This window comes from Gracilinanus agilis, chromosome 3, assembly GCF_016433145.1.
Source record: "Gracilinanus agilis isolate LMUSP501 chromosome 3, AgileGrace, whole genome shotgun sequence".
Lineage (NCBI taxonomy): Eukaryota > Metazoa > Chordata > Mammalia > Didelphimorphia > Didelphidae > Gracilinanus > Gracilinanus agilis.
This window is the reverse complement of record NC_058132.1, coordinates 460,630,898-460,646,670: the sequence shown is the minus strand read 5'-3', so window position 1 is coordinate 460,646,670 and position 15,773 is coordinate 460,630,898. Positions and strand designations below refer to the sequence as shown.

Genomic DNA, 15,773 nt, shown 5'->3' with positions numbered 1-15,773 from the left:
CAAACTTAAAACTACACTGGCTTTTGGGATACCACATGTGTCTGTGTTTGCACGTATATGTATAATATAGATAATAGCAACATGACTCGACTTTCTGTGGGCTGTGCAGCACTTAATGCTGAATACTTCACAATCCTTGGTTGTTTGGCTATCATGAGTGCCCTCAGAGTGGTAATTTTGCTCTCATCTTCTCTGTTTGCACTTTGTGGCTCTATATAATAAATTACCCCCTCTTGCCCTATTACCTCTTCTCAAATTCGAGGCCACTAATGCATGTGGGTAGGGAGATTTGAGGTGCTGAGAATAAAAATGAAAACAAAGTAGTATCCATTAATTTTTGTCCTTAAAAAGTTAGATAAAATGTGTGGCTGCCATGCAAGTGGTTATACTGAAATCCCAAATGATTTCAGTGGCAAGACATAGATTTTTTGCTTCTGTGAAAGAGAACTTGGTCTGTTTAATGAAGTGCAAAGATTGACTTCTTCCCTGAAGGGCTCCACTGATTCATAATTTGGAAGGAACGAGAAATTGTGTGTACAGAATTCATGTTTCAAATCCTTCAGATATTAGCCTGGTGATTTTCTGTGGGGAGAAGTTGGTTTGGGCTAATAATGGGCATAAGCAGTTCTAAAATTGTACTTATGAGTTAGTTATTTGGGACCTGGATTGTATTTTGCCATTTAAAAAACAATGTTATGCATGGTGATTAGGTTCCCTGGACAGTACTATTTAACTTCTAATTGTACTTTAAATATGGTCCCAGACTAGTAGTGCTACTGAATGTAGCATATGTTTGTATAGAAAAATTTGTTGATCATTCTCTCCCCACCCTCTGTCCCCCAACATACATACCTCAACTGTATCCCTGGCAGATGAATTGGGGATTCCACCTTTCTCTTCCCTAGCACCTTTTTTATACTTCCAAATACAAACCACTGGTAATAGTTCCCATGATCTGGGGCATCACACAGAGGGGAACCAAAATAGGGTTTGAATGACTTAAGACAATTTGATTCAAGTCAACTAGTACCTTTTAGTTGCCAGACATTGTGCTAGGTGCTAGAGATACAAAATAAAAAAAAGGAAAATACCCATTGATCTCAAGGCATTCATTTATTTCATATCTCATTTAACTACTATAAAACTCGGTAGGTAAATAAGAACTGAATTTTAAAAAAAAACATAAGTAATCTATAAGCTTGCTATTCAAAAAAATACAGGACTCTTCTAGGGGCTAACAGCTACCTCTCCCTTGGGCCTGCTGTCACTACATTAGATATGTATATACTTGCCACTGGTCTCTTATTAGGTCACAGCACAGGCCCAGGCTAGATCTTCTGAGAGATATCATACTTATCTCTTGGTACGCTGCCCATTTTCCTGCCCAGCTCTCCAATCCCTTCTCACTTTTTTCTGGCTCTCTGTTCTATTCTTCCTACAACTACTTCTTGCCAAAAGGAAGCATAGGGTAAATCTGGTGGTCAAAATCTAGCAACTGCCCACATTTCTCTTCCTCAAAGATAGGCTATACTAGTGTAGGACTAGGCAAGAGAGAGCCAGATTGGGACAATAAGAAAAATCGTTTATTGTCATTTATTTTCCCATCCTCTTCTTTGCTCCTGCTGATACTATCACAGCAGACTTTCCTCTGCTTAGCAGCAGGTGCCATATTTGGAAGAAAGAGGGAGAGGCCTGGGAAAGTCCTAGAGAGTAGAGAATTCTACATGAAGAGGAATGAGAAAAGAGAAAAAAAGATTTACACATAACAGCTAAATTAAAGAGGGCATGTTCCTGGGTCATCCTGAGTAACATGCATATTTCAGCTTGAAACATATGAATCTGGAACTATAATTAGTATTTAAAATAATCACTTCAGTGTGGTGAACTCAAAGAACTGATTATTTTGAAACAGATAATTGGCAACTGGTCACTTACCAATTTGACTGAATCCTAATGGTTGTTTTCATAAGTCATAAAAATGTGTTTTGCCAGTATTTTTATAACTCATTCTGTGAAAGTCAATACCATTTAGATTTCGGTTTTGACACCTTGTACCACGGATACTCTCCTATAGATACAGTAAGATTTCTCTGCTCCCTCTATTCAACCCTCACCCCAAAAATTAAATATGGATTTCAGTTTGTGCCATTCAGAGACAGGATTAATGCAAATAAAAAATAGAAAGCAATATGGTAGAGGAAAGAACAGTAGACAAAATCAAGACTCTTGAGTTCCAGGTCCATCTATGCCACAAATAAGCAATGTTGTATGTGACTTTACCTCTCCAAAAACTTAGTTAACAACAAAAGAAGGAGGTTAGACTTTTGTTGTTGTTTAGTCATTTTCAGATGTGTCCAACTTTTCATGACCCCTTTTTGAGGTTTTCTTGGCAAAGATGCCAGAGTGATTAACCATTTCCTTCTGTAGTTTATTTTTACAAATGAGGAAACTGAGACAGATGATTTAAATATTTGCCCAAGGTCACAAATTAGTCAATTTGTGGATTGGATTAAAATTCAAGTCTTCCTGACTCTAGGTCTGGCATCTTATCCACTGTGCCACCTAGCTGCCCTGGAGGTTAGACTAGATGATCTCTGAGGCCCCATCCAGCTCAAAATTTCTGTTTCTATTTTTATTGTATATGGGTTGTGTGTCATGCCTAAAGTCTTGTTCGTGTTCATTGCTAAAGAATAAAAAAAATAAAAGTAAAAAAGCACCCCTGACATTTGAAAGAAAAGGCTTGGATTGTATCTCTGTGGTACTAACATCTGGGTGAAAACTGAAAAATTCAATCAAATGTCAGGTCTATCATATCATATCAAGTACCTAGACTCAAGGAAGTAATATTCTACTTCTTACTGAATGATATTTTCTATCTTTTCCAGATGTTTAGCTCAGGCAGATGTGACTTTACCATATGTTAACAACAAAACAAAACAAAAACCCTCAGAAGCCAAGAAATTATTCGCTTCTAGCTCCAGAAAATAGTATGTCAGAGACTGAAACATTGACTGTGCACCTAGGGAGAAGCCCTTTGTTTCTAGAAGTACCCTGATCCATTTTCTATAAAAGATATCAATTTTATAGGAGGAATTTTCTTGTGCTGAGGCACAAGAGAAGAGACTGTCAGTTTGTTAACAATGATCGGCTAACTGGTACTTAACTCTCATTTGTCTCCAGGTGGCCCCTCAGAAGGAAAACTTATCCCAGGAGATCAGATCGTAATGATTAATGATGAGCCAGTCAGCACTGCTCCGAGGGAGAGAGTCATTGACCTTGTCAGGTAGTTGATCCATTTGTGACTTTGTCCTGTAATATACAAACATTATTACACTGTCCTGCCATAGAAATTGGCAGTGCAAGATTTTCCTATGTGAAAGCCAAAAAAACAAAAAGTTCAGTTTTAATGAATATGCAAATAAATGTGGGTAAAATGGACCATAATGGAAAGAAATACAAGGTTCTTTTTCCCCTTTGGCAAAGTATGGGTCTCACCTCATAAACTCTCTTATTTCTATTATTACATACAAATTGGGTTGTTTTTCCTTCATATTTTTCCCCCAGGATGCCAAAGTGCTTCCAGTTTATCATCAGAAGTTAAAATACCTAACTTCTGAACTAAACTCAAGTGAAATGTGTAAGAATAACTGTATGTGTTTGTGTCTGTGTGTATCTTTTTGAATACAAACAGATGCCAATTCACTCAATTCTTTTCACCTTTGAGTACATATTCCTTTCCTTAATTCAGAAAAGTAAACAAGCCAAAAATATGATTGAATCCATTCACATGTGCTTAGGTTATTCCACTTGGAAGTGGCTTCATTATTTCATATGCCTGATAACACAATAGAAAATGGCATTTGTCTTTTTTAAATAAGTAGTAAAACAACGATAGAGCAACCCTCTTAGAAGTTCATTGGTATTCAATGTATGTTGAAAATTAAAGCAACAAATTGGAGGGGGGGGGGGTATGGTTTATTGAGAGTTCAGAAACTTTCTAGTTGAAGTAATGATAAATTACAGAAATATAGGGAGAGGCCACGTGGTGTGATGAAATAAACATTGGGCCTGGGGTCAAGGTTCAAATTCCAGACCTGCCACAATCTGTGAAGTCTTGCTCAAATAACTCTTAGGACCTCTGTTTCCTTACATATAAAATAAAGAAAAAGGTGTTGGACTAGATGTACCCTGCAGACGCTTCCAGCTCTAATTCCAAGGTCTTATATGATGTTTGAATATACTATGGAAGTAATCAAGCAACAAGCATTATATTGTCTACACTGCAAAGTTGGCAAACCTTTTAGAGATCGCATGCCCAAACTTCACTTTCAAGGCACCTGTGAGTCCCCTGCATTACCCCAGAGAGTGGAGGGAGAAAGTGCTCTCACTGGGCTGTTGGGCAGAGGGGCAGGGCATGTAAAATATATCCTCAGGCTCCACAGAGAGGGGGAACTGAGCAGCTCCCTCTGGCAGGCCAGAGCATGCATGTCACACCTTGGCCAACATTTCAGTATCCCAGGCACAGTCATAGGTACTGGTCATGCCTAGACTAAAAAGCTTTGCTTTTAAGGAGCTTATAATGAATGACATTCATCTTTTGAGTGGTATATATGCTAAAAGCTTCTAATCATCGCTAAAATAAAAACTAAAGGGATAGAAGAATAATGATACAGTTGTAGATTACTTTAAGATTTAGGGTCTAATGGTTTCTACCAATTGAAATAGAGATATTTAGATTATCCCTCTAACTTTTGTATCCATTATGACCTCCCCAGACAGATCCCATAAAGGAGTGGAAGTCACAGAACAATGTAGAGATAAAGTTTTCAAAGCAACATTTCACTCTCCCATATACCTTTGCTTGAGCATGGCAAAGGGAATATATACTTGACCACCAAACTCAGCTTCCCAAAAGCCATTTAGAATTCTTATACCCTCCTCCGCTATAGTTTATATAGGTATGCTACTATCATCCCTCTTCTTTTATCATTGTTCCAAACTTCTCTCCTCTCCTCCAGAAAAATGCCTGATAACAGATGCTCTTTACTACATCTGTGAACTAAACTGGAAGGTTACTATGGAGCATTTTTCCATTATCTCCTTTTTCTTTCGATTCCAACTTGTTTTTGCCTCTTAGAAGTAGATATGATTCTTTATTATTTTACTTTTCTTCTTTCCATATTTTCCCCTCTTTAGTCCATTTTAGTTCCCAGGTAACTAGTCATAAATCCTTAAAATGTTGCCACATTCCCTACCAAATAAGTATTGGTGAAAGGACAGAAGTCACCCTTAAGTCACAGGGAGCCTTAAGGCATTTGATTTATTATTGGACTTCAGGTCCTTGACTATGAGTCTTTTCTTGCCTGAAGTTCACTTGTGCCCAAGTCCTGAGCCAGTTTATTTCCTTGACTATCAAAATAACATATATTTTTAGAATGATAAGGGATACCCTTGAGGAATCCAGGGATACCATAGAGCTGGTTTGAGAGAAGGACAGAGCTAGGCAGCTTCTCTCCCAATACCAGGTCAGCTAACCTAGATGGGTCTTGGATAAGGGATACCTGTCTAACAAATCTTAGGAGATGGCAAAAATATGGAATATTCCCCCTCGATCCTTAACCCAATCCCGTGCACATAGTAAGCATTTAAGTGTAATTTCATTCACTCAATAAGTCCAGGACTTTGTGAATCTCCCCCAAGTGGCCTGGAGCTCCTTACCAAGGCAATAGAATCAGATGAGGTTCTTAAGAGTCCTCTAAGCTTCCCTTCAGCAGTAAATCACTGATATTTCACATTTAACCCACACCCCAGAGAAGACCCTAAGCAGTGGTATTTGTATATGCATAAGGATTGAGCAAAGGGATGCCCCAGGGCTGTACCATGCCTCACAGAGCACACCTTGAAATGTTTTGGTGTCCTAGTGAGGGGGCTGGAATGTTGCCCATTCTAGACTGCACCTGTGCAATCCAGTAGGGAAGCAAAGCATCCTTTTCCACACATGAACTAAAAATGGTCCCTGCTCCAACATCTTGGGAAATCACAACTGACCTAGATTGAAAGTGGTTTGGACATTTTGCTTTACAGCAGGAGTAGAATCACTGTGATATGTAGCCATTAAGCTTTACACCCTAAGGGAGAATGAACAAAATGGTAACATTTGGGTTTTAGTTGGGCATAACTGCACAACAGAGACAAGTACCAAGGCCTGTCAGCCATATGGAAGTGTGTGACAATTTCTTAGCAGTCTTTCCAGAGTCATTCAAGAGAAAACAGACTTTTCCTTTATAACTCTATGCATCATGGAAGAAAACAGCATATTTGTCCATGAACTAGTTAGAAGGCTGATAGAAAAGTAAAACACAAGTATCTGGTTTATGGATATCAAAAACCACAGTGTATTTTTTTAATTAAACAAGTTCACAGAAGAGTACCAAAGTACTACCCACTGCTAAATAAGATTTTAAATCCTGATGATTTGGGGAAAAAAGACATGAGGTTATTTTGATTCTAAGAAACAGCATGGTATAGTGGATAGACAGCCTTGAACCCAGGAAGACATGGTTTCAAGTATCACCCCTGGCACATACTAGCTGTATGATCTGAGGCAAGACAAATTCTCAAAGCTCTAGGCAACTCTAAGATTGTGAATTGCCAAGAAGTTGCAAACCTCCACTGATAAAAATATTTCTTCTCTGGGAACTTTCTACACACATAAGATCACAGATCCATTTCTGTCCTTAAGTGATTTTTTATTAGGGCAGTTCTCATTGAGGTTTATGCTTTTAACTTGAAAGTTAAACCCACAAGCTTCTGTCATTAAGGATCTGAACCATGGTTTTCCTTCTTTAAAAAGGAGGGAGTGGGAGAATAGTTGGCATTTATACCAAGGCCAACAGTCTATGTTTCTGCCTTTTTCTCTCATTAGAAACAGTGTGGAACTAATCAAGTAGCTGGTGGTCTTTTTCTCACAGCATCAGAATGATTGCTTTGCATCAGTTGCCTTTCCAGTGGTTGTCATTAGTAGCAAAGCTCCTCCTGGATTTTCTTTCCCTAATGAGTTTTCCACTACAGTATGATGACATTCTCTTAAATAGCTTGTTTCTCATACCAACTTTAATAAACCCAAGCACTGGGGACTCAGAGAAGCTCTTGGTATTAGACACATGGATATTTCATTGAGCTTCCTTTCCATTCTGCAATTTTAATATTTTAATTCAAAATGAGAGAGTCCTTGTGATCTAACAGTCTCCCTAAAACAGTATAATGTTGAAGATTTTATCCTTCAAATTAATGGGGAATTCTCCCTTGTTTGGAAATAAAGCAGTCTCCATAGAGCTCAGGAAAGATCTGGTGGTTACCACATTTCTTGCCTAGTTTATTTTTACCTTAAAGAATATACAATAGCTGGGATGAATGAGGATACCCTAAGTCTTGAGCTCATATAAGAGTCAACTGAATCTTCAGGGAAATCTTACCTGCTTCATTTCCCATCCTGCTTTTTTGGGCCCTGGGGCAGCATTTAATTGAAGCATGCACGTTTTAGTTTTGAGACTACGTTTCCTAAATGACTTTGTGGGGCTTATGGTCCCATTGGAAATTGGAAACTTCTTCCCATTAACAAGCACAGCACGTTAGCACTCATTATTTTAAGTTTCGTTCAGCCTGGGTTACTTGCATGCTCATTGGATGAGGAAGTTTGAGAAGGAAGCCCAAAGCCATGGTTACAAAGTACCTATTTCTTCAATATGGATTTAGATGCTAGCATTTATAAAATATTCAATGGTTAGGTCATTGTATTACATTATATTGGGTTGAGTTGTTAAGAGGAGTTGTATTCAAATTCAGATCCCATCTCAACACTTGCCATGTCACCCTGGTGAAGTCATAAACTCTAAATGCCTTAAAACTATAAATTTCAGGGAAGGCCTTGATTAGACTTTCCTTACCCAGTAGCACCCTATCTCAAGGAAAATTCAAGTCTATGCCCTCTCCCTATATTTGTACAACTTATCTTACAGGGCTGTTATGAGAAGCAAATAAGATAATAGAGAATACTTTTTAACCTTTAAAGTACTATATTAATATGTCATTATTGTTCTACAAAAAAAGATGAGAGGAAAAATAGGAGGAAAAGGCAAAAGGATCATATTAAAGTAGGGTTCTTGTGTAGCAGTTAGGTGGCACAGTGCCACAGTCAGGAGGACCTGGTTTCAAATGTGGTCTCAGATATAACTAGCTTTAGGACCCAAGGCAAGTCACTTAACAGTTGCCTCAGTTGCCTCATCTATAAAATGATCTGGTAAAGGAAATGGCAAATCTCTCCAGTATCTTTATCAAGAAAATTCAAATGGGATCACAAAGAATCAGACACGACTGAAATAACTGAACAGTAACGATAATTTATGTAGCAACCCCACCTTGTAAGCAACAATTCCTAGATTTAGTCATTGAATGCCAGGGTTGGAAAGGGTATTAGAGATCCTCTCAACCAGGCTCCTCATTTTCAGAGTCATCTAACATGTACCTGGTACACCTAAAACTTGAACTTTTGTTTCCTGATACCCACTCTGGTCCCTGCTCTTCTTTCCAGTATAGTTCTATGAACAATTTTGTTCCTCTTCATTTTTAAGCCCTTTTTTCAAAAGCCACCACTCTCCAACCTACTTTTCTCCTGCCCTGCTAGTACTTCTCCCCTCCCAAAGGTGAAAACAAGCTATTGTGGGTTAGTATAGCATATCACTAAGGACTTTACCAACTAATACTTGGATCAAGTAATGATCTATGATCTCACTGGTGTATTTCTTCACTTAGGCCAATCCTTTCAGTTCTAACACTCCATGAGCTCAAAAAAGGCACTTAGCCCATCTGCACTATTTCCTCCTCAGAAAGATGGAGGGGTTAAACTAGATGACCTCTGTTATCCCAGCTCTACTATGAACCTCTGATCTAGCCATACCTTTTTATTCTGTCAAACTCTTCTAAATTTTCCCATAAATTTCTCTACAAGAATTCACACCAACATGCTGGAGTCTTTCCTATAGATTGTTTGATATTATTGAGCTATGAATATTTGTGGTTCATTCTTTGTTTTTGAAGAGGTCCAATAACATCATAAGATGAAGTCTTAACTTGTCTTTGAACTGGATTTAGGTGAGTCTCTCTTTTCCAGAGTACTTGAATATCCTTGTACTTGAGCATTTATATCCTATGAAATTCTTTTGTTGTAAGATGTTATAGCCTACTCACTCCTGCTGTGCACTTTTCTATTGCCTTTTGAATGATCTACAACTCTAATTCTTTTGAAAGTATGATATTCTATGCCATATAACATCATGGAAAGTATTTGGATTTGGGGTGTGGGGTGGTTAGAGGACTGTACCTCTTAGTGCATATACCCTCTCAAAAGCATACTACAGCTCATAATTCCAGAGCTCAAGGCATCCACTATCCTTTCTTAGCCTCTCCAGAAACAGAGATTATAAGTGTAATTCACTATGCCTAGCATAATCATCTCTTAATTGCCAGATCTGATATTTATTTCTGAACCGATCTACTCCATTTCACATTGTTGATTACAGCTGATTATTCTCCTCATGGACAATCTCTTCTTTGATAGTTTTCATGACCTTGCTCTTCCCTGATTTTCATCATTCCTGACCTTCTATATCTCTTGTGCTAGTTTATCATCCATATTATTCCTCTTCCTGTGAGTCTTATACTAGTTTCTGCTTGACCCTCTTCTTTTTCTTCTCCTCCTTATTCTTCTCCTTCTCTTTCTCCTTCTCCTCCTCCTCCTTCTTCTCTTTCTTTTTCTTCTTCTCCTTCTCCTTCTCCTTCCTCTTCTTTCTCTTCCTTCTCTTCCTCCTCCTCTTCTCTCTGTCTGTCTCTGTCTCTGTCTTTTCTCTGTCTCTCTCTTCTATGCAATTGACTCACTAATCTATCTATAGAGCCTCAGTCTTTCCACCTCACACCCTGGAGTTCCTGGCCTACATCGTAAGAAGCCTATAATATATGTCAAACTAGATATCCCAGGGACATCTCAAATGCAATATTTCTAAAACTAAACTAATTTCATTTTCCCCCAACCCTTCCCTCTTCCAAATATCCCTATTTCTGCCTAAGGCACCACTATACTTCTAGTTCCCCACATTTATATCCTTAACATCATTAACTCCTCATTCTTCCTCAACATCCTCCCTCCCTCATTCTCCTTACATAACTTCCTCTTTTCCTCTCCCAGTATAGCCAGCTGGTAACTAAATCTTTTTGTTTCTATCTCCATAGCATCTCTCATAACATCCAACTACTTCTCTACTCATACAACTATTACCTTGGAGATACTACCCCAGACAAAACATTCTGGTGGCTCCCTATTCTATCAAGAATCATATCAATGATACTTGTAAAACCCACTTGAATTGTGCATTGGCTACGGGAATGGAAGGGAGGAGGAGAGGGAAAGAACATGAATCATTTAACCATGGGAAAATATTCTAAATTAATTAATTAAATTTTTTTTGCATAAAATACCGTATATGTAGGAGAAAAAAATAATCTCTTTGAAGGCAAGGACTATCTTTTATTTTTGCTTCCCAAGAGGTTAGCACAGTGCTTGGCACATAATAAATGCTAATTTCTTTTTTAAAAAAGGAATCATATAAAATTCTCTGTAGCTTTTAAAGCCCCCAACCTCTTTCCATTTCATTGAACACTATTCCCAAATTCTGTGATTCAGTCAATCTGATCTTCTCTCTATTCTTCAAATAAAACATTCTACTTCCCTTCTCCGTGTTTTTATACTGGCCATCCCCTATGTCTAGATTACATTTACTTTTTATCATCTCTTTCTCATGGAATTCTTCTCTTCCTTTAAGACACAATTCAAAAAACACTCTCTACCTGAAGCCATTCTTGATCTTCCCTAATATCTTTCCTCCCAAATTACCTTAGGCTAACTATTTTGTGTATTTCTCTCCATATTATATATATATAGATAGATAGATAGATAGATAGATAGATAGATAGATAGATATAGGTATATAGATATACATGCACACAACACATGTATGTGTGTATTTATGCTTGCTTCCCCCATTAAAATACAAATTCCTTATGGATAGGAATCATTTCATTCCTTATATCTATAACACCTAACACAGTCCCTCCTACATAGTGGATACTTAATAAATTCTTGTTGGCTTGATTATTGTGTAAAAGACGTCTTTGTTTCAGGTAGAAACTTCAGGTTATATAAAGCTTTCCCAAAGGCAATTCAGTCCACTGTCCCTTTCCTGTTAAAGAATCAATCCAGTTCATAGCTTATGAGACAGATCTATCCAAGATACGTACCACCGTATCAAGTACATCTGTATCTCCATCCAATTACCTTTCAAAATCTGGCAGATAGACATTCTTTATTCACTTTGATTTTCCTATATGTGTGGGTAGTTAGACTGAACTTCCTTCAATGATTATGGTTTTCATTATGATTTCATTATGATTTCAAAGGTCCTGCCATATTCTGCAATATGACAATAGTAATTTTTCTAAACAGGAACATCTGGAACATCACTAGCTAAAAGAAATCCCTAGCCATTCCATATAATCAATTCCTAGAACCCTAAAATGTCATAGCTAGATGGGATTTCAAGAGGTCTTACTTCTTGTTGTTGGTTGTTGTTTAGTCATTTTCCAGTCATGTCTGATTCCTTGTGACCCCATTTGGGATTTTCTTGGCAAAGATACTGGAGTAATTTGCTATTTCCTTCTCCATCTCTCATTTACAGATGAGGAAACTGAGGTAAAGAGGGTAAGTCATTTGCCTGGAGTCACATGGAGTGTCTGAGCCAGATTTTAACTCAGAAAGATGTGTCTCTCTGGTTCCAGGTCTAATTCTCTTTCTAGAGTGCCACCTCACTGCCCTCTTATTTCTTGAATCTTCACCCTAAATTTGGTAAACAAGGGTAGTGACCAGTGCTATATAGGTAAGGTACAATGTTAGTTTTATAAAACCTAGAGAGCAATGACACAATTAAAAATCATTTAAACCGGGGGCAGCTGGGTAGCTCAGTGGAGTGAGAGTCAGGCCTAGAGACAGGAGGTCCTAGGTTCAAACCCGGCCTCAGCCACTTCCCAGCTGTGTGACCCTGGGCAAGTCACTTGACCCCCCATTGCCCACCCTTACCAATCTTCCACCTATGAGACAATACACCGAAGTACAAGGGTTTAAAAATAATCATTTAAACTTTTGCATAAATGGATATATTTCAGTGTTGGGGTGGCCTATCAGAGACGTTTTCACTGGAGGTCTTAACACTCATAGATAAAGAATTTCCAGCGGTCACACTGGATTTCTCCAGCCATTGCCTCAAAACCTGAGTATTTCCTTATGTGTCTGTCCCAAGATTCCAAGATACTGGGAATATACTATTTCCTCAGTAGTCTCAGTTGTGACTTTAATTCTTAGACCCTCCCTCGTCCTTTCCCCTTCAGTGAATTGAATATGCTGTCATTCGTTGAACTGGCCATCTATAGCCAGTTTTCCTAGACTTCCTGCTGCATAAACCTTTTGCCATTTAAGATATCTGGGGCTGGTCCTTCCCAGGACTCACCATATTTTGACCAAAAGGCCATCAATTTGTTTATCTGAAATTGTCACTCCCTTTTACCAGTCTAAAGTCACCACACAGTCGTGGGAAAAAAGTGGACAGAGTTGATATCTTTAGTTCTCGTTCCATCAAAGTGTTTTAAAGCATTGTGTTTCTTTCTAGTGGAATGAATAGCATCAGAATAACCCCATGATGCTAAAATAGCCCATTCAGTTTCATCACCACTGGGGGAAATTGCTACTGCACCTTTTCATCTGTTTTGTCATCTGTCTGCAGTAAGCTAAAAATTTAGGTCTTGTAAAATAATGGACTTTTTATCTAACTCTTCAGCCAAAATGTATCTTAATGTCTATATCTTATACGAGATAAATTATCTTCCTCTTTAATAAAATATCTCATTTTCTTATACTCTGAGAGAAGTAGAAAAAACACTCATCATTTTAATAACACTGTAAAATTCTCTCTAAAAATTGGCATCCTTTTCTTTTCTTTAAATGGTATGGGCATTTTTTAAAACTCCCTTTTCAGCATTTTTTATGAATTATGTTTTGCTCCTGGAAACATTTGTGTTTCTTGGTAGATTATTTTTCTTACCTTTTTGTTGTTTTATTATAGAAATTTATTTTTTCTTAAGAAAAATAAAAGGGTCTCTCTGAAACCAATTTACTGCTATAGTAACAGCATTTTGGTTTTTGCTCTCTCCTCTAAAAGAGCTATAATTGCAGTCATGAAATTATACTAGTTCAGTTCATTCCATGGTGTTCTATGTTGGCAACTCTATCTCGCTCTTTGCAGTATTGAATTTTTAATTAAATAATTTTTAAAAACCTTTAAGGAATTCATGTATTCTGGAACTCACCATTTCTTTCTTCTTCACAAATATCCTAAGAATCTTTTCCCTAGACATTTATAATTTGCCAAATTAAATGCAGACAATCTTCTATTTATGGTAGATTCAAGCTCCTTACGGGCAGGGACTGTTTCAATTTGGTCTTTGTATTCCCAGGCTATCATAGCTTTTGGCACAGAATAAGGGCTTAATCAAATGATCATTCTTTGTTTGATTGGTTATAATTAGGCTACATATAAAAGGTTAATTTGAAAAGTTGATTTCTTTTGAAATGTAATATTTTCCCATAGAAATAATATTATGAATGATGGTTATTTTCCAGGCTAAAATGCTTTTGTAAAGAAAAATAATAGAAAATGATAGTGTTATAAATACACAAATGAATAAACTTTTTTGTTGTCATCTGACCTAGAAAGCTAGCCACCATTAATAGCACTATTGCTAAGAGAAAAGTCCATCCTTAGCACTAAAATCCTTAGTCGGGTTGAGAGATGATATAGGCTGGTCACAGATTCAGAGCTAAAGAAATCTGGGCAAGAGAAAAGGTATAATGGAATCAGCTGCAGGTAGCTTCTTATTTACCATCTCCTATTCCCAAATACCACCTAGAAATCTAAATGTTCACCTTCTTAAAAACTTAAAAACCTAAAGGAAGTTGGGGGCAGCTGGGTAGCTGGGTAGCTCAGTGGATTGAGAGTCAGTTCTAGAGACGGGAGGTCCTAGGTTCAAATCTAGCCTCAGACACTTCCCAGCTGTGTGACCCTGGGCAAATCACTTGACCCCCATTGCCTACCCTTACCATTCTTCTGCCTTGGAGCCAATACACAGTATTGACTCCAAGATGGAAGGTAAGGGTTTTAAAAAAAACTAAAGGAAGTGAGGTTGTTGGTACTTAGAGAATTGTTTATATTTAGCCAAATTGATATGTGAAATAATAATAAATATTCAGACTCTGAGGGATCTTGAAGCAGTTTTCTGCTAACTGCCAATTGAGCTTGTGGCCCTATTATTTGTGTGTATAAGGCATTAATAAATTGATTATTCTTAAGTATCAAAGTCATTATATTTTAATAATTACTACAAATATAAGTAATTAATGATCAGAATTATGGAAGAGACTTTAGAAGAAATGATTATTATTATCTATTTAATAATTACTAAAAATATAATTAATGATCAGAGTTACAGAAGGGACATTAGAAGAAAGGACTATTGTAATTTAATTCTGTTGCCTTCATTCGACTGAGTTCCTCTACTCTGCATTAAGTAAAACATTAAATAAAACATCCTTATATATTAAGTTTCTCAAGTCCTAGAGCACATTGGGGAATATATAATACTCTTCATATTAGGAACTACATTCATGATTGAGATTTGATCTTCAAAATTAATTTCTTCTTTATTCCCTTCAGTGATAGAAATATTTGAATGCTTTAAAGGGGAAATGGTAATTGTTATAAGATAATGTAGTTTCATAATAACATCATAATAGCTAACACATGTGTTTGATCCTCATAATAACCCTATGAGGGAGACACTATTATTATTCTCATTTTACATATGAGAAAACCAAGGCATATTAAGATTCTTTTTTTGAGTTGTATGCCCAGGTTCAGACATCTAGTATGGCTAGGGTCACATCTGAGCTCAGATTTTCCTGATCTTCCAAGCCCAAGGCTCTATCTACTGTATTATTTAGCTATGTCATCAAGAATAAGTCAAACTAAGATTGGCAGGGTGGTTCAGTGGATTGAAAGCCAGACCTAGAGATGGGAGATCCTGGGTTCAAATATGACTTCCTAGCCGTGTGACCCTGGGCAAGTCACTTAATCCCCATTGCTTAGTCCTTAGTGCTCTTCTGCCTTAGAACCAATACATAGTACTGATTCTTAGTTGGAAGGTAAGAGCTTTTTTTTTTTTTAAGAAAAGTCAAACCACACTGCCTTCATTTTCTTTTTTTGTGTTGTATCACTAGCATAGATGATACCTGGATTTCATGAAAGCATCTGATAAAGTCCCTCATGATATTCTTATAGGCAAAATGTTTACATGGGTCTGAAACTCAATGCCTGATTAGATTCTGAGAGTCATGATTAATGATTCAATATTAAATTAAAAGTAAGTTTTTAGTTGAATGTTTTAGGCTTCTGTCATTAACATTTATTGTCTTCAACATTTTTATCAATGACTTGGATGAAAGTGTAGCTGGCATGTTTATAAATGTTATAAGTGACAGAGCTAAGAGAGTTAGGTTTTATGTATATATATATATGTGTGTGTGTGTATATATATATATATATATATATATATATATA

The 15,773-nt window shown here is 37.1% G+C and overlaps 1 protein-coding gene across 1 annotated transcript in view; it reads left to right on the top strand.

Moving 5' to 3' along the window:
* Nucleotides 1–15,773, top strand: part of FRMPD4 (FERM and PDZ domain containing 4) — a 269,256-nt gene that overhangs the window by 117,111 nt on the left and 136,372 nt on the right. Inside the window, exon 3 of the mRNA XM_044666971.1 lies at nucleotides 3,181–3,283. Coding sequence (XP_044522906.1) covers nucleotides 3,181–3,283 — 103 coding nt within the window. The remainder of the gene's footprint in view (nucleotides 1–3,180; nucleotides 3,284–15,773) is intronic.